Source organism: Carcharodon carcharias, chromosome 8, assembly GCF_017639515.1.
Source record: "Carcharodon carcharias isolate sCarCar2 chromosome 8, sCarCar2.pri, whole genome shotgun sequence".
NCBI classification, from domain to species: domain Eukaryota; kingdom Metazoa; phylum Chordata; class Chondrichthyes; order Lamniformes; family Lamnidae; genus Carcharodon; species Carcharodon carcharias.
Genome location: NC_054474.1, coordinates 65,669,263 through 65,689,800, shown reverse-complemented (window position 1 = coordinate 65,689,800; position 20,538 = coordinate 65,669,263). Strand labels below are relative to the sequence as shown.

The 20,538-nt window shown below is 43.4% G+C and overlaps 1 protein-coding gene across 3 annotated transcripts in view; it reads left to right on the top strand.

Moving 5' to 3' along the window:
- Positions 1-20,538, top strand: part of sh3pxd2b (SH3 and PX domains 2B) — a 306,057-nt gene that overhangs the window by 250,577 nt on the left and 34,942 nt on the right. For all 3 annotated transcript variants that reach the window (XM_041193213.1, XM_041193214.1, XM_041193212.1), the window contains one exon: positions 15,040-15,174. In XM_041193213.1, coding sequence (XP_041049147.1) covers positions 15,040-15,174 — 135 coding nt within the window. The remainder of the gene's footprint in view (positions 1-15,039; positions 15,175-20,538) is intronic.

The following is a 20,538-nucleotide window of genomic DNA, read 5'->3' as shown; positions in this document are numbered from 1 at the left end:
AGTGTCTGTTTTTTAATCTAAATGTACTTGCAGCTGTAAAAGCTGTGGAAATCTACTTACGGATAAACACATTATGCAATGACTGTAGGAAAATATCTCTTGGGTTGAGCATCTGTCAAGGTACTTCTAATTGCTTTCTGATGGCACTCTTGCAATCGTCAATGAGTTCTTTGGATCATTTGCCAGGCATAATGCACTAGGTAAAACAGAAAATGAGCAGTTTTGCTACTTGGAAAACAGACAACCAGTATAATTGAGTTTAAAAAGAACCTTTCTTTCTTAAAGATTACCTTGCCTGATGATTTGCAACTATTGCAAATATGATGTAATTTCAGGAACAGGAGGTTAACAGAAATTCTTATTGAATCTTGTGTTATAGAACTATCATCAATATTCTGGGTGTAGACATTTGGATGTAGTAATCTGTATTTCATATTCATATTTGGCACGTTTTGAGTATCTATTTCAACATCAGCATATTTAGCATTTGATATTTCTGTAAACGATTTAATATTTCTTCACATGCTGTTTACTTACATTTTTCTGCTCTTTGTCGTGTAGTGTTTCTCCAATCCTACCATTCTTAATCTAGAATTACCATGAATAATAAATAATTCTTTTCATGAGGATATCCAAAGCATATAACTGTCAGATTTACACTTCTATATCATTAGTTTTGAGTCCTGCGAGAGAGAAAAATATTAAGCTTTGGAGGAGAGCTGGCTGAGATACTACTCTTTACCATTGTATGTTGTTCTAGGTAATAAATTGAATCTATCTTAGAAAGCCTCTTCTACTGTTCTTTGTGGTAATTAATTAATGGTGACTTTATCCTGTGTGTGTTCCACAAACTCCACTTATGTGCAGAGGTTTGGTTTGAGAATTTGAAGTTGTCATTGTTCAGTAACACTAGGGGAGAATGTAATTTTGGAACAAAAAACATGGCTGCTGGCTGCAGTTCAGATCTTCTAGCAGTCGAGTTTGAGAGTTATAAGAGAATTCTGGCAGCCTAATTGAGTGCCTCGAAATGGCACAAGTTCCATTTTTGCTGGGTCCATGCTGATTTCCCATTGCTTTCCAACTGAGAGATCCATTTTCACAGTCATTTTCACAGTTTAATGGTAATGAGTGCTTATTCAATTCTACCAGTTTTATACATGGGCAGTGTTGCTGTGTTAAACACCTGTCCATAGAACATGCATGTTAAAGCACAACCATGTTCTGGCCTTCACAATAGTTTCTTAAAGCTGAGCTACTTTCAAATTTAATTTTTGTCACAGCTATTGTGCATAGTATTCAGTACTGCTCTTTTTTTGGAGGCATCAGAAAAGGATGAAATAAAGGAATGCTTTTGCATAGAATGAAGTCTGCTTACATCCAGTTACCTGGGCCTTGCCAGAGAACTGCTTTTGCTTGCTAAAGGTCAGCAGGAAGGTGATGATGCAACAATAGTCATTCTAACAATTCTACTGTTGCTGGTGGCAGCCAAGGTGACAACCTCAATTTCTTGTTCGCATGTCATTCAAGGATGCCGCAATCTGCAGTGCACTGCTGCATCAAGCAGATCGTTGATGTTTAGTTCACCAAGAGAAACAATTTTATCACATTCCCAAGGGAAAAGGAACATCAGAATGATAAGGCATTGCAAATCTTTCAGCTTGTAGGTTTCTCCAAAGTCAATAGAGTTATCAGGTGAATATCTAAGTCCTTTCATTATGATGTAGTTCATGAACTGGAAAAGTTTCACGCCTTCAATATCCAGGTATCAGTGACCAGATATATGGGGCTGGATTTTTTGATCCACTTCTGGTGGATTTGAAGGCTTGTAAAACCAACGGGCGGAATCTTCCATCAGTGACAGGGTCTCAGCCACCAACTGGAAATCTGGTGAGAGCCTCTTTCTGGGAAGGCCCGCCAGTATTAGATGCCAATTAGGCATTTGACAGCCCATTGGCGGGCCTTTCCCCAGAATCAAGATTCTAGGGATGGAATACCAACCTGCTGGGAACTGCCGGCTAATCAGAAGCTGGCAGCATTATTGAATGGCAGCGCCACTGGGGAGGCGGAGGCTGCTGCTGGAGTGACACCCACCTGAGGCTCAGGATCTCAGCCACAGGTGAGTGATGGCGGGAGGGGAGGGTGCAGCAAGGATAGGGAATTGGTTCTTAGCGGTTCCCCCGCCCCTTCCCATGCCAGGTCCCTCAGTCAGACACTGAGTGCCTTCTAACGAGGGCCTCAGGGCCTCCTATTGCCAGACCCCTCTCCCCCCCCCCCCAACCAATCCCCAAACTCCACCCCAATCGCCGGCAAGCAAACGCACTAGGATTTGCTAGCCATGCAAGCAACTTTGCAAGCTCACTGCTTGGTTAATACCAGCAGACCTGGGATGAGATCCTTAATTAGGCATTACTTGCCCACTTAAGGACCTCAATTGGCGGCGGGGCGGGAAAGCCATGTCTGGGCCTTTTTGCCACGGACTTAATCGCTGTGGAGCTGGGAAGGTGATGGGGTCCACCCCTCCCCCATCACCCTCCTATATAATTAAATGCCCCCCACCACTAAACTCGCCATGGGGAGAGCACAAGATCTTGCCCAATACTTGTCCACCCTCCCCCTGACCTGTATAAAATTTTATGTGGGTTGGTGGAGTCATCGACCAGCCTGTCCACCCTTGGGCTACTTGAAGCCTAACTTAAGAGTTTTCAGCCCACCTCCGCATATTATTTTACCCAAGGCAGATGAAGGCCCATGCGCCAAGCACCTTTAGCTGTGTAGGCTGGTGTTGGCAAAGTGGAGGGGAAGAAACCACCTTTGCAAATCCCCTGTGCCATTAAAGGCACCCACACACCAACCCAGCCCCCATCCTATTTACCACCCCCCCCAACCAACCACCCTTGCCTGGGCTTGCCTGACCCCGATGAAATTCCACCTCTCTTACGTTGCTGTCTGGCTCCAGTGATGATCCCCACTGGGGGCTGTCTGTAGTTCCAGCATTGGCCACTGTTCTCACCTGGCTCTGCTGGGATAAAATGCTGCTGGTCATCCGATTGGCTGGCAGCTCTCCGAGCCAGGATTTCCTGGCCCTAAGGGACAGAAATCCTAACACCAGTCTATTGAAGGCCAGTTGGCTATTATATCACAGCTGGGCAGCCATTCTTCCTGTGGGCGGGCTCCCTACCGACTTTGTAGCCAGAGGGGGCGGGGACCACAGTGCCATGTAAAATCCAGCCCATGGGTTTATGCAGGACAATGCCCACTCCCCATGCCATGAATTCATGATTTTTTTTAAGCCAATCCCCTGTGTGATGATTATTTGAGGGAGATCTCTAGAGACAAAGAGGGGAATTTTAACCTTAGAAAAAAGGGTGAGTTTGGGTCTGCTGCAGGTTTAATGTTTGAAAAATATGTTTCCTGACCTGCCTCCAGCCTGCCCATTTCCAGATTTAGCTGAGACTAGAAGGTGGCTGGGTCACCAATCCACTCCAAGAAGGTGCTGCAGTCTGTCCTGACTGCCGGAAAACCTAGCAGCTTTGTGGAAGAAAGGACTTGGCAGATCCAGGAAGTGAGTGCATCTGTCTCCTGAATTCAAGTGTCTGCCTGAGGAGTCTCCATGATCTTGCATCCCACGCCAAAAAACCTTCTTCCCAGTGCGTCCAATCTAAACATCCAACCTCTGAATGTCCTCCACCATGGGACCTCCAATCGATGCCCCCACCACGCTTAACCCCAATCAGGTTGGCATCTGGGCAGGGGATCGATTGGTACTGTCATAGATGTGCAGTTGAGTTAAAACACCACAGTGGTTGGGAAAGTTATGGGTTCCCCACGACTCTTTGACCATTCCACCAACTGCCCACCCACGCAAAATTCTCTTCTGCAACCCTGGCAATGAAAGGCTTAAAATATTCACAGAGAGAAAGTGAACACATACAAAATCAACTGTCAAGTGGTCATGGAACAGACTTCTGACATTTTGAAACAATGCTTCATCATGCTTGGAATTGTTTTGTAAGTATCTGAACTGAGCTACTGCCAATTTCCCTGCTTCAGATCTCTCATTAAGAAGTGTACAGCTTCACTCCATTCTTCCCTCAGCATGACCATCTGCATTACTCTGGCCTGAACTTCCTCATCTCTAATAACAAGGGGCTCAGGAATGTCTTAGCCACCAAAATCAAGACCATCAGTGAAGTTGTCTCCACTGTGTCTTTCCCTTTATGCTTCAAATTCCCATCCTCCCATTAGCCTAAGGCTTTCATGCCAAAGGTATTGTCAGGCAATTGACCCTTCATTCAACATTGCTGGATGTTTTGAACAGTCTCAAATAACTCCATAATACAACTGCGTTCAGATAAATAAGCCCTAGTTCTTTAGGAACTTCAACTGAGAAAAGGCACAAGCTCCCCTGCCTCCCTACATCAGAGTCATGCCCTTCACTGTCATCTCCATTTGCTCCTCCTACATGTGCTCAAAGCTTTGCCCAACATTTTCCCTTAAAGTCTCTGGGATAGATACCTTATTCTGATGTTTGTGACTCTTACAATGAGTGATACAGGATGTTTAGAGTTGCAGACCTGCAACTTGTTCTTAAGGTGGTTACCTGTAGGAATATAAGATGGAAAATGTTAAATTGTTGGCTGCATGAAACCTCTTCAGATATATTTATGTGATAGTATACTGTGTGCGATGGTACTGTAGATGATGATATGGCTGTGTATCACTGAGTAGACAGGCAAGAAAGGACAGGAAAGATGGAACTTGCATTTATATAGCACTTCATCACAGCTCCAAGACATCCAGAAAGCTCTATAGCCAATTGATTGCTTTGAAAATGCAGTCACTATTCCTATATTAGGTAAACACAGCAGCTAATTTGTGCACAGCAAGCCTTCACAAACTGTCGATAAGTGAATAACCTGATAATTAGTCTAGATGGTGTAAATTGAGGAAGGAATGTTGACCAGGACACCATGCTTCTTTGAATTAAGTAGTGACATCTTTTAGATACTTGAGCAGGCAAATGTGGTCTTGCTTTTAATGTTTCTTGTTAATGCACACCTTTGAGAAGGATGGTGCTTTGGGGATGTCTCTAGCTTCTCTCCATGCACCTCACTCAAGGATTTGCAAAGAGGCCTCTTCAAAGGCACTCAGGCTTGCAATGGCTGGGCCCTTCTTCAATTCAGCCTTACTTTTTATGAGTCAGTTGTTCCTACAACCAGAGTAATGTTGAAAAGTTACATGTTGCAGGCAGGTTTTGTTGGAAGGATTTGTAGTAGGAAGCCAAGAGACTCAGTGTAAGTAAAATACAGTAATTTCTGGATGAGTCAAATCCCTTGAACTTCGATTTAAGCAGAGCTTCATGAGAGCCGCCACGGCATAATTTGCTGCATGAATGCATCTCTATGTAACCCAAAATGCCTACAAATACAATGACTCAGGTTGCCTTGAACCACTTTAGCAGGGCTTCTTTGATGTCAGGATAAGTAGCCATTCTCATCCACTTCCTTGCTGGAGATAATGCCTGTTTGTTGAACAGTTCTAAGATGGTCCCCTTGGTTTTCAGATTGGTGGGCAAATTTGATGGCAGAATCTCATCCTCTTTGCAATGTCCACTCTCTGCTTCTTGCCATGTTTTTCCACTTGCTCTATCAATTTCACCTTCTGTCCGATCAACAACATGTTTAACTTTCTCATTGGTTTCATCATACATGCATGCTGTGCATATAGCTTCATAAAGAAATCTCAATATGAAATGATGGCTTGTCCAGCACTTCATATTTGAGCGGGCTTCGGTCTAACCAGTCTGCCCTGATTGGTCGGTATGATCACATGACCCCATGGCAGAAGAGGCTGGCTTGCTTGCTCTGCGGAAGCACCTCTCTCGCAAAGATTTTTGGCATTATTTTTTCTGGCTGGTGCTGAACTAAAGTTTGGCTAAACCGGATCGAACACTGCGGAATTTTGGCTAATCACGGTCATTGTTCTATGGCTTTTGCTATTCTGATGGTGGGAATGGTTGACAACTTTGACACAAGAAGAATTTTGCATCATCCGAGTTTGACTCATTAAGATTTCACTCTATGTGGCAAAGAAAAGGAAGAGTTTCTACAGTGCACCCAGGACTGCTTTCTACGTCAGATTTTTCTAGTTCAACAAGGAAAGAACAATGCTGAATCCAATTCTAGAAAATTCAGTGGGACATGTAGGTATTAGGGGCAGAAAACATCTACAAACAGCACCCTTAACAAAACTAGGTTTTGTTTAAAAATTGAAAAGGAGAGCAAACATCATTGGTATAGGCACTTGACTGGATAAAAGCCAATTTCAATGAGAGTAAAAGGCAACTATTTCAGATAAAAGCAAAATACTGCTGGAAATCCGAAATAAAAACAGAAAATGCTGGAAAAACGCAGCAGGTCTGGCAGCATCTGTGGAGAGAGAAACAGAGTTAATGCTTCGAGTCCAATATGACACTTCTGCAGAGCAGGATTCAGGTAATTCAGATTTTTTTAAAAATGGTTCTAACAACAGGAAATGTTCAAACAGGAAGTGATTAGGATACAGCCTATACATATTCCCACAATAAGTGGTATAGCAAATGCTGGAGAAGTTAGAATGAGACTTCAAAAAATGCCTGTGACAAATCTGGGGCTCATAGTATAAAAGATAATCAAGCTCAGTACAGAAAAATTGAAGGGAAGCAAAATAGGAGATGAAAAAAGACAGACAAGTAACATAACAGGAAATTTTAAAGGACCCCATAATGCTCTGACCACAGCAATTGTTATTTGCTGTGCAAACCAAATCCCAGATGGAAACTTAACTTTACGGGCCATACCTTTATTTTTGTATTCTGAAAACGAGACGACGATGTACTGACCTCAGCAGCAAGAGGCCCAGTAACACATTTGGGATTTTAAAAGTTAAAACTAAAAGTTTTATTAGTAAGGATAAAAGAAAACTTAAGCACCCAAGATTGCAGTTACACGGTTAAACTTAGTTTTACAAAACATTCCCTCCAAAAAACTCTCTACTTGGACAGACCCACAAGCACACACCTCCAGGCAATTGGTTCCCTTATCGATTTTAACTATAAAATCCAATATTATCCAAGGCAAACTGCTGCAGCTGTAGTAAAGGCATACCATATGACCTCTACTCTCTTCCACTCTGTGGTGGACCCCACTTCGGAACAAAACTACTTGTTGCAGCCTAAGAATTTCTGACTTGCCTGGATGGTTTGTTCAAATGGCATCCTCTCCCAACCTAGAGCTCCAGCTATAGCTCAACCAGCTCCAGCTACCTCTCCAGCTAAGCTCTCCACAGTAACTCTAAAATACCTTTTTCCCCTTTCATCTCTGGTTCCATTGTTCTCACACCTCTTTGAAACTCAAATCCTTACAAATATAAAACCTTTTATGTCTCTATCTTGTCTTTGCTTTCGGGTCAATACAATATAACATCCCCACCACTATTTACCAATGGAACTCCTGCAAGATGCAAACATGTTTCTTTACACCTCTGACCCCCCTTTGATATTCAAACAAACTCTCAACTTATCTAAAAATGCAAATGTTAGATCTAGCCTTTTTACTTGTACCTCAAACTTAACACCTCTATCTTTTGCAAGCATCAAACTCCCCAGACAGCCTGAGCCCTATTAATCTCTTGCCTAACTTAATTAAATCTCTCTTTCTCACACACATACACACACATACCCACACACCCACACACACACACCACCACACCCCCCACCAGCCTTCTGTACAGAATAACACAATATTCCCCAAAAATATTTTAAAAAATCATCCATTCTCACACATAATCACATACAAAGTAGAGAAATAGTTATACAACAATTGGAGATTAAAAGGAAATCATTTTAGTGGATGAAAAATTGGTGGAGATATTAAATAGAATATCTTGGCCTGGATTTTCACCGAGTCAGGATGACTCGGGAGCCCTTTAAAAATGGTGGGCATGCCTTGATTCCAGGATTCCTAACCCCATTCCTGGGCTGATTTTCAGGAGTGCCTTTCAAGATCGCAGGCTGGTTCCTATCAAATGCCCACATCCTACACTTCTGACCTGATCGACTCCATTGTGGAGATGGGCATGTCCTACCCCTGCACAATTTTCATGGAGTCGGGCCAGATTTTTTAAAGAGTCATGATTCACGGTCCCTCAGAGGAGTCGTGAACCCTAATCTGCATGAGGGGACCATTTAAAAAGTAAATTCAAAAGGTCCTCCTCATACCCCCTATGCCAAGTTATGTCTAAAATGCCAAGCTATGTCCTTCCACCCACCCCCATGGCATGGGGGTATGAGGGAACATGGGAATTTGGGTGGGGGGTATGAGGTGGCATGGGGAGTGTGTGGAGGGTGAGGGATTGTGAGGGGTGAGGGCCAGAGGGCTTTCATGTTTTTAATTTAACTGGGACGAAGTACCACAGCACCGGGGCAGGCCTTTTAAACGGCCTGCCTCAGCATCCGGCAGGCCCTGTGGCTGCCTCCAAGCTTTTTCCTGGGTCAGCTGGCCCAACACCAGCCTGCACGCGACCCACAGCAGTGAAGATCCTGCTTTTGCGGGCACTTTCTCCTGAGGTGGGCCGGCCCGAGCCAGGAAATTTCCCGACCCCCGCTACTTGCCTCGAGGATGAAAATCCAGGCCTGTGTCTACATTTTCACAAGAGGATTGTGGTGGAATTGAAATGATACAAGAAGAAAAGGTAGAACAATTAGATAAGATAGCTAGATAAGGAACCAGCACAGGAAAACAAAATGGAACTAAGTGAAAAAAATGATGGCATGGGTCCTAAAATGCTGAGTTTGAAACACATTTTTTGAAACTTCCTTGTATATTGAGTTTGTATCAGAGGACTGGACAGTTGTGGTTGCAAATGTAACACCGCTCTTCAAAAAGGGAGAAAGGGATAAGCCAAGTAACTATAGACTAGTCAGTCTAACATTGTCAATTTAACTTCATTATGACTTATAAAAGCTTAACCATTGCCTATAAGCTGGAAAGAAATGGGTTGATTAAGGATAACCAGCACAGATTTATAAAATGCAAGTTGTGTCCGACAAACTTAATAACATTTTTTGATGAATATGTTACTAATGAAAATACAGTGCATGTTATTAATGTGGATTTTCAAAAAGCATTTGAAGCACAGAAGGCTTATTAATAAATTTAAGATGTGCGGTAATAAGAGGGACACCATGAACTGAAGTCCATAAAAGGACAGGGAACAGAAAATAGTACAATTTCAATTTTAGGATTAAAGGGATAGAAAAAAAAATAGGAGCAGGAGTAGGTCATTTGGCACTTCGAGCCTGCTCCGCCATTCAATATGATCATGGCTGATCCTCTATCTAAACACCACACTCCTGCCCTCTCCCCAATACCCCTTGATGCCTTTAGTATCTAGAAACCTATCTGTTTCCTTCTTAAATATATTCAATGACTTGGCCTCCACAGCCCTCTGTGGTGGAGAATTCCACAGGTTCACCACTCTGAGTGAAGAAGTTTCTCCTCATCTCAGTCCTGAATGACCTACCCCATATCCTCAGGCTGTGACCCCTTGTTCTAGATCCCCCAGCCAGAGAAAACATCACCCCAGCATCCAGTCTGTCCAGCCCTGTCAGAATTTTGAACGTTTCAATGAGATCCCATCTCATTCTTGTAAACTCCAATGAATACAGGCTTAATCGACCCAATCTCTCCTCATACTACAATCCTGTCATCCCAGGAATCAGACTGGGTAAACCTTTGCTGCACTCCCTCTATGGCATACAATACTCCACCAAGGCCCTGTACAGCTGCAGGAAGACATCCTTGCTCCTGCACCCTATCCTCTTGCAATGAAGGCCAAAATATCATTTGCCTTCCTAACTGCTTGCTGCACCTGCATGCTTGCTTTTAATGACTGGTGTACAAAGACACCCTTTGTACCTTTGTACATAAACATTTCCCAGCCTATCATCATTTAACTAATACTCTAGCATTCTATTTTTCCTACTGAAGTGGATAACTTCACACTTATCCATGTTATACTGTACCTGCCATGTATTTTTCCACTTGCTCAACTTGTCTAAATCATCTTGAAGCCTCTTTACATCCTCCTCACTGCTCGCATTCCCACCTAGTTTTGTGTCATCAGCAAACTTGGAACTATTACATTTGGCTCCTTCATCCAAATCATTGATATATATTGTGAATACCTGGGGCCCAAGCTCTGACCCCTGCAGTACCCCACTAGTCACCGCCCGCCACTCCAGAAAGAGACCCATTTATTCCTACTGTCTATTTCCTGCCTGCTAGCTAATTCTCAATCCATGCCAATATATTATCCCCAATCCCATGTGCTTTAATTTTGCACACTGACCACTTATGTGGGACTTCATCAAAAGCTTTCCGAAAATCCAAATACACCACATCCACTGGTTCTCCCATATCTATTCTGCTAGTTACATCCTCAAGAAAACTGCAGCAGGTTTGTCAAACATGATTTCCTCTTCATGAATCCATGTTGGCTTTCACTAATCCCAATGATATTTTCCCAGTGTCCTGTTATCACAAACTTCATCATAGACTCTAGCATTTTCCGTACCACTGATGTTAGGCTGTAATTCACTGTTTTCTCCCTCCTTCCTTTTTTAAATAGTGGGGTTATATTTGCCCCCCTCCAATCTGCAGGGATTGTTCCAGAATCTACAGAAATTTGGAAGATGATAACCACTATTTCCCTGGCCACCTCCTTTGTAACCTGGGATGTAGATTATTAGGCCCTGGGGATTTATTGGCTTTCTGTCCCATTCATTTCTCCAGCACTATTGTTTTAGTAATACAAATTTCTTTCAATTTCTCCTTCTCACTAGACTCTTGGTTCCCTAGCATTCCTGGGAAGTCATTTGTGTCTTCTTTCATGAAGACAGAACTAAAGTAGTTGTTTGATTACTCTGATACATTTCCTTGTGCTCCATTATAAATGCTCCCGTTTTGGACAGTAAGGGACCTACCTTTGTCTTCTCTAATCTTTTTCTTTTTACAGACTTACAGAAGCTTTTGCAGTCTACTTTTGTGTTGCTTGCAAGTTTACTCTCATACTCTATTTTTCCTCTCTTAATCAATCTCTTGGTCCTCCTTTGCTGAATTCTAAACTGCTCCCAATCCTCAAGCTTGCTACTTTTTCTAGCAACTTTATATGACTCCTCTTCGGATCTAATACTATCCTTAATTTCTTTTGTGTGCCATGATTGGGCCACTTTACCTGCACCAGAAAGAATGAATAACTTTTGCAATGTATACATTCATACCTTAAATATTAGCCATTGTCTATCCATTGTCATGTCTTTTCATGATATGCCTCCCCAATCTATCTTAGCCAACTCACCCCTCATACATTCGTAGTGTCCTTTGTTTAGATTTTGGACCTTAGTTTTGGATCAGATTACTTTACTTTCCATCCTAATGAAGAATTCCATCATGTTATGGTCACTCTCCCTAAAGGACCCCACACAACAAGATTACGAATTAATTCTTTTTCATTGCACAATACCAAATCTAGGATAGCTTGTTCCCTATTCGGTTCCTCAGCCTGCTGCTCTAAAAAACCATCATGTGCTCACTGTAGGAATTAATCTGCCACAGTATTATTGCTAATTTGGTTTGCCCATCTTATATGCAGATTAAAGTAACCCATGATTACTATAGCATCCTTGTTACTTGCATCTCTAATTTCTTGTTTAATGCTGTCCCCTACCTTACTACTACTTTGGAAGTCAATGGCAGTCCGCGTTTCCAGCCATCAGACATCAGGAACCTCTTTGTAATACATCTGCATATCATTATACGCCAGCTGACTGGAATCATTCCCCTGCGCAGGATCATCCGAACATATCAATGTTTCACAACTGCACACAGGCGACATGCACCAGGCGAGCTGTACTTCACTTGGGACTTCGAAGTTTGTTTGCCTACCTTGTTTCAGGCAGCACTCGCAGTCATCAGTACCAGGCTTAGCAGACAGCACCACATCACTTTTAAGGGGGCTCATGGGCTGGTCTCTACCTACCAGATCAGCCATAAAGCAGGTGTGGCTTTTCAATGGCTGCAAGGTAGGGCTTGCTTGGGGAAGGGGGAGAAGTGGCCTTTGGCAAGGGAAGAGGCTACAGGGTGAGGATTCTACTGAGGAAGGGGGGTATCCCATGGTGTCTATGGGGGCACAAGTTGATCTGTGTAAGTGGCCTCAAGATGGCAAGGGCTGAGGAGGCAGCCTCCAGAGGAGATGAGGCTAGCCAGATGGAAATGAGAGAGTGAGTGATGATGTCCTTTGAGCTGGCAGCGAGTGAGATGCCACTAAATGTGTGATGGTCCTGTGAGTGTGTGAGTTTAGAGTGATGAGATGGTTGTCTTACCCTGGTGGCATGAATGAGATCATTCATCCTCTATCTGCATTGGATGGCCAACCTCTTCTGTGCCACATTGACACTGATCACCACTGCCATTGCCAACCAAGCCAGAGCAGTAATGTTGCTGCCCCTCCTGTGGTCAGAGTAGGGGTAGAGGACATCACGGCAGACCTCCACGGTGTCCAAAAGGTGCTTGAGGGATGCATCACTTAACTGGGGTGGAGGTGGTCACTACAGTCTTCTTGCCTTTCGGGTCCATGTCTTCTGTGCAGCCTTCCTGGGCTGGAAGCACTGGGAGGTGTGCACACGGTTGCACTTTAAATGTGGCACCCGGCATGGTGAAACAACAAGGTCATAACATGGCGAGCAAATGAGAGTCTGCCCACCATCGAAACGGCGTGTTTCCCGGGAATGTATGATCAATGAGGCGGGATTGGGGCTATACGGCATGAGAAGCCGCCATTGCGGCTGGTGGGTAAAATGCCCTCTTTCCCCCTCGCTATCGTACTTAGTGCAAATCTGGGACTATTCTGCCCTCTGATTTAGAGGCATGAGTTTACTGACCAAGCCATGGCTGACAAACAAGAATGAGAGAAGTGTAAAATATAACTTTCCGAAGAAGAGTCATCTGGAACTCAATACATGAACTGTTTCTCTCTCCACAGATGCTGTCAGGATCGCTTAGCTTTTCCAGCACTTTCTGTTTTTATTTTTAATTGATTAGAAGTTTTGTTCCTTTGTTGTTCACACAAATCAACCATTTTAATTGACAAGTGAGGTCTATTCTTGTAGAGCAATAGAAGGTGAGAATAGAATCATGAGGCAAGCGCTGCAGTCAGCCATATTTTCTTTTGCCACTGGAAATGTGTTTTTGCGGCAATACCTATATTAATGGAAGAGTCTAATTTTATGTAATACATAGAAACCCCATTGGCCCATTAATTTGTGTTGATTTAATTCTTATTCTTAACTATGCATGAAAACTTTATGGAGTGAGACCACAATGCAAAATATGCCCCAAAATATTCTACACCGCTAGTGATGACAAATGAGCTGAGAAATTGGACGATCCCATGCCCCTTTTTTAGACATGAGCATGAGCCTCCAATATGTGGGCAGGAAGAGTGAGCTCACTGCAAGCTAAAAGTGCTTGATCCACCTGTCATGTTGATATGACAAAAAAGAGAGACGCCCAGTTCCCACATCAGAATAAATATTAGACCCTTTGTGTATACAAATAAATGACCTAATGCCTGTTTGAAATGACCTTTGTAAAATTGGGTCCCCTGAACGCAGTCAGCATTGGGCCACCTGTGAGGCTTACAGGTGGCCTGAAAGAGACTGCAGCAGACCACCATCAGAATGCTAAGTTTTTGACCAAATATTTAGTTGACTCTGCAGCTAGGTGGTTTGGAACCTAAGAACATAAGTGTTAAGAGCAGGAGTAGATTATATGGCCCGCAAAATCTGCTGTGCCATTCAATACGATCATGACTGATCTGCCTCAACTCTATTTTCTCAGCAACTCCCCGTATCTCTTGATTCCTTGAGAGACCAAAAATTTGTCTATCTCAGCCTTAAATATAATTAACGATGGCGCATCCACAAACCTCTGGGTTGACAATTCCAAACACTCATAACCCTTTGAGTGAAGAAATTTCTCATCATCTCAGTCCTAAATGATCAACCCCTTATCCTGAGACTGTTCCCGCATGTCCTAGATTCCCTAGAAAGGGGAAACAACCTCTTAGTGTCTACCCTGTCAAGCCGCCTCACCTTTCAGAAACTTATAGGAGTGTTTCCTCTGGCTCCACTGCTGTTCCTTTGACCAATGCTAGCCCATTGTTTTCTCTCCTTTCAACTGCCTTCCTTCTCAGTTTCCACCCTCCCATTTTTCATCCTTACTGATCGCCAACCCTTTCTGGTCAACTTCCCTTCCTCTTTAAGCACTTATCTAAGGCTGCTCCCAGCAATGCTGCTGTCCAGAATCCCAAGCCCACACATCTGTGAGCTGTCAGGGTATGCCCGTCTTCATTTAAAGAGGGCAATATTGCTTGAATCTACCTGTTCAGGTGCTGGGATCATTCCTCTGCACCCAGACCAACATGACAACTTTTGCAGTCATGGATACTTAAAATTGAGAGTGTTTCCAGGGCAACAGGAAATAGAATTCTAAGGCTAAAGATGAGACAACTGGGATTGTCCTATATGAAACAATCAATTTGTAACTACAAAAAATTTTAACATCATGATTAAATATTTATTGTAATTCTTCCATGTATACAGATTCTGAGCGCACTCCTTTGAAATTTATTGCAACACATTAAATGCCTTACAACATTTGACTGTTGAACTTTAACAACATCTTTGCAGTACTGCACTTTATTTCAAAATGTAACGCTTAACCAAAGTCAAATAGCACTGTTCCAGAGTCTGATTCTTTTGTACACCTTATCTTCACATGAAACTCTGTAGCACTAACCTTGTAGACACAGCAATGCATTTCTAGGTGTTTGTAATCTGAATATTGTGGTTACTTGTAGAGAATAGTGCAGCCATTTTCTAGTGGCCTGTTCCATGTTATAATTGATGCTGTTCCTTGAAGGTTGATTCTTTGGTTTCAGGTGGAGATGGGGCATCTGCTGACCAGTTTTTCCTGGATCAATATGTGGCAGTGACCAATTATGACAAGCAGGAAAGCACCGAGATCAGCCTGCATCAAGGACAAGTAGTGGAAGTAATTGAGAAAAATGAATCTGGTAAGTTATTTTTGAAAAAACACACAAATTTAGATGTCTAATGTTGAGAGATTAACACTCAAGTAAACATGTCTATCCAAGTATCTCACCCTCCATTCTATAAATCTGCAGCAATAGGGCATGCCAATTCCCACTTTAGATTGAATATTGTGATTGTTTGCCTGTTTCTAAAGCTCACACTTGTACATTAACAAATCTGTGATCATTGCAGCCTGTGGACCTCAATCACTTTATTTTTGTTCTATTAGACTTGGAATGGTAGTGGTGTTGCTTGGATGGAATTTAGCTACCAATAATTCCCTTGATAATGGCATGATATCAAGTTGGATGATTTTGCCAGACAATGCGATTAAACCCTCTTCACTTACAAGTGTCCTGTACCACGACTGGGTTTTCATAATATTGTACTTATTGTTTGTTTATCATTTAACTCCTGTTGACTTTAATGGTGAAGAATACTCTCGAGTAGTAAATAGAATAAATGTTAAGTATTTGTCTCTCCGATAAGTCATAGGTATTGACATAATTAATAGTTTATCAAATAACTGAAGATTTATCTCAGGTATGGTTCTACAGTGGAGGTGAGGCTGTATGTCCATTTTAATGTATTGCTTGAGAACATGCAGTTCTGTTCATGAGATTGATTGATTGATTGGTTTTTAAAAACCATGGCCAGAATTTTCTCATCGGCGTGCGGGGGGGCGGATCCTGCAACCCGACGCGTAAAATGACGTCGGGGGAGCGTCCCGATGTCACCGCGCTCCATCGCAATATTTAGGTGGGTGGGCGGGCGCGCAATGTTCTCCGATGCGCACCCGCCATTACTTAACGATCCACTTAAGGCCCTTGAGGCAGCAATTGTTGGGGATATTTTGGGGCCCATGCGATCCTCGGGACATCGCACGAGTGCAATGGGCAGGCCACATTTGTATAAACCTCATCCACGGGTGGGATTACAGGGGTGAGTGGGGTTGCGAGTGTTATTTGTCAGACATTTAATTGTGAAAGTTACTGATACTTGCCTGTGTGAGCAGGAATACTTCAAATCTCTTCACAGCTGCTTGGACAAGAGTAACAGCCTTCAGGTCAGGACTCTTGAGCGAACATCATTTCTGCGGCCTTGCTGGTTTCAGGAAGCCTGGGCATGGGAGTTGTACTATCCACTGGAGGCACCTCCTCTGAGGAGGTAGGGGGGGCCAGAAGGGGGAGGAGGCCAGGAGTCCACACTCAGCCCCCAGGGGAGTCACCTTTGGGAGGAGAGGCACAGGCTCAAGGGGTGCAGGGCCAACAGGAAGCCAAGCGGAAGGGACTGCAGAAGATGCCACTATCCTGCTGCCAGGGTTTACAGGCGGCAAAGCAGCTACCTCAGTATGGCTGAGGTGCAGTCCTGAAGGAGGCTCTGTCTCTTAAGGGAGACAGTCATCTCCATCCGTCAGATGATAGGCCCTGAGATCTGCACCAACTGTGTTGGTGGGCACCTAATGCCAGTGGCGCTGAAGGTCACGACTGCCCTCAGCTTCTATGCCTCTGGCTCTTCCAAGTGGTTGGTGGGTGATCTTTGCGGTGTCTCCCAATCAGCTGTCCACACTTGTGTCAAGCTGGTAACAGACGCACTGTTCAGGCACGCATTGATTTCATCCACTACCGCTGAGACGAGGCAAGCCAGACATGCGAGCCAGAGGCTTCGCAGCCATTGATGGCTTCCCCCGCGTCCAGGGTGCAATCGACTACACACATGTAGCTATCAAGGCGCCTGTGGGTGAGCCCAGTGCCTTTGTCAACATTAACATTAATAAGATGCAGATTCTACAAGTGTGTGTAAGTTACCCTGGCAGCTCCCACGACGCCTACACCCTCAGACACTCCCAGGTGCCGAGGCTCTTCAGTGCTCCGGCTCGGCTGGATGGATGGATAACAAGGGCTATCCCTTCAAAAGGTGGCTCATGACGCCTCTCCGCCATCCAAGAACAGAGGCGGATCAGCACTACAATAGGAGCCGCGCCTCCACAAGGGCTGTGGTGGAGAGAACCATCGGTTTTCTCAAGGTGTGCTTCCAATGCCTGGACCGTTCAGGGGGCGTACTCCAATACCCCCTAGATCTTATGTCGCTGATAGTGGTTGCATGCTGCACTCTCCACAATCTGGCAGAAAGTGGTGATGCAGTGGACAAAGTAGGTGTAGACACATTTGCTCTGCCTGCACACAGTGAGTTTAGCAGTGAGTCCAAGGATGAGCATGCACAGGAAAACGCTGAGGGGGTAGACGCTGACCCAGGCAACCTCCAGGGAGGCAGGGACACCTGGGTGGCTTTAATCGAATGAACCTTTAGCTAGCGCACCACAGATGGACCTCCAGGACAAGCCAGGGCTGCAGGCTCCATTCTCGATACCTGAGTGCAAAATCTGCCTGGGTTGGAACATTAACTAAGGGCCTTGTCAATAAAGCTCAATGTCAAACAACTTACTCATAATGTCATGGGTTCCCGTCCACATGCAGATGTAAGGAATCACCCTGACCCATGTTTACATATCAAACTTTAATGATTTTACAAAATGAAGTACAGAAAAAAATAATTACAAAGGCGTTACGCATCACACCAGGTGGTCATGAACTAATAGCAGGGCAAGATAAAGGCCAGGATTTTCCCCTCAGCAATTTGGGGGCGGGACCCGCTCGCCGAGGGGAAAATGACACGGGATGATGTCAGGAGGAACCCCCAACGTCATCCCGGCCCATTTAAATCTTTAGGAAGGTGGGCGGACAGCGAAATCAGCTGTCCGCCCGCCAACCTGTCAATGGCCAATTAAGGCCATTGACAGGATCATTAAACTTTTGAAGACCCTGCCTGTCCAAGTTGAAGGCCAGGAGCCCCAGCGGGTTCCTGATTATTCATGAAACTTCATCCACTGGTGGAATGAAGTTTCATGTCCGTTTTTTAAAAAATTAATAAACTTTATGTGTTTCTAATTGACATGTCCCATCTCATGTGACATTGTCACATGTGGGAGACATGTTAATAATTTTAATATTTTTTGACTTTTCTTACCTGTCAGTAAACTCCCTGAGACAACACTTTGCCTCAGGGAGCAGTGGGCGCTTTGACAGTTGGGGATTCCCTCCCTACCTCCACACAGGAAGCGCATAGTGCTTCCTGTTGGGCAGGCCGCTGGGTGGGTCTTAATTGGCCCTCCCATTCAAAATGGCGGCCACCTCTGATCTCCATCCTGCATCTCCCACCACACAAGCCCCCCACCACCGCTCAACGCAACCCCCCCCCCAACCCCCCCACCCTGCCAGAGCAAAAACTGTCATTTTCTGAGGCCCGTGTGTTGAGCTGAGAAATTTCCCAACTTGCGCTACTCACCTCATGTTCAAATCCCGCTCACTATAATGTGTTGTCAGACATCTTAGTTTGTTGTTTCTCTGAATTTGCTTCCCAACATAATGCTCTTCAAGCTCTCAGCTCCTGCAACTTAATGAAGACTTAAATAATAAAGCAAAATCTCAATTAAAAAGTTGATTTCTGTAAGACAGCATTTGTGATCTAAACACAAATGTTGAATGGATACATGATCGAATGCATTCCTGGCTGGCCCCCCTCATCCTTCATCCTCCATAACCTTGGCTGAAAATTGGGGGGTGCTGGGAACAGGGCTGGGTGTCCTGGAGTTGGGCCCCACCCGCCATCTTTAGAGGCCTGTAGAGTCTCCCTGATTCCGTGAAAATCCGGCCCTAAATCAATGTAAGGATGAAAATACAGGGTCCAGATGACACATTGATATCTGATTCCCAATAACGTTGAATGCAGAAGAGCCCTTTCTCCACTAGAGAAAGTTTGTCATGTTTAAATCACTTCATGCTCTCATTCCTCCTCATCTCTGTAAGTTCTTCACACCTTTCATGTTCCTCTGGTTTTTCATTTCTTTTTCTAAACCTCCCTGCACCTCACTCTCTTCATTTGACCCTATTTAAAAACCACCTCTTTGAACAGGCTTTCAATGTCTCCTTCCTTAGCTCAGGATCCACTTCCACCTGAATAGACATCCGTGAAGCACCTTGGAACATAATTACATTAAAGACACTACGTTGGTATAAATTGTTATTGAAATGTTTAACATCTAAGCAACTTTTGCCAAGCAATTTGCTGTTACAGGTTTCTGTTCACTAATAGTCTTGATGAAACATAAGAATTATATGGATTGACAATAGGCATTAATTTTTCCCTTTTTACTATTTATGTATTATGTTTAGAAAGAATCTCGATATTTGTATTAGTTTTGACGTATTCCTTCTCTCCTTTCCCATTGCCTGCATATGTCCATTTGTAATTTATTAAGCAGTTAATCAGGGATGTGCTACTCTAATCAAGTACAAGGATGTGCACCTTGAATCAATTTTCCCTCCAACAGTTTCCTATCTCTCTGAGATTGTGAACTGATGATTTGAGGAGTTACAGATGGAAGTCAGCAGTACCGTGTGTCACCAGCCTCCCTTAACCTATTTAATTTTCTGTGGTAGTTTTAAAAAAGCTGTTTTGTATTTGGTGGAGTAAAGTATTATAGTGCTTGTAAAGAACATATTTAAAATGAAATTAGATGAACAATGTCATCATTTCCCATAGGTATAAAAAAAGATATCCATGAAATTTGGTTGATATATAATGTAACATATGAACAAGTATAGGCCTCTTTTATCCATTAATTTTAATCCATGTGTTTCAATTGCAAAACCAAAAGGAAAGTGTTTATCTAATATCACAGTTTATGATGGCAGTTCTGTATTCCCTGATATTAAGAGGCTATGGCTCAATGTTGTCATTTAAAGATGTATGGAAAAGTCATACTGTAAAGCAATAAAACTGTGCAAACAGAAGGAAATAATATGGGTCAATCCACAGTGAAAAAGCATTGACACAAACATGGAACAGATTCAAGGCAATCTGGATTGTAAGGAAATAAGTCTAGACTGTTGGCAATGCTCCATCTCCATTTGTCCATGCTGCAGTTCCATTCCGTTATAACTCTCTTACTAAGTTGAGCTGATGAATTGTGGTTTATAATAATCATTAAATAAATGTAACTTGGTCACCCTAATTCTAGCCCATTTGCAGAATATGATTGTTAATTTTGTATCAGTAAAATGTAATATAGGATAATAATCATGATTATTTTTTCCCCATTTTCCAATTATATTTCTGTCTTCTTCCTAGAGACCACTATTTCCTTGACACCATTTCTTTCAAGGGCTGTGTGTATAATGCTATTTAACCTATCTTCACAAATAAAATAATAGGATCTTGTGTGTGCCTGAATTGATAGTAACTGGCTCAAGCATTGCACACCCCACACCTTGTGCACCCATTTT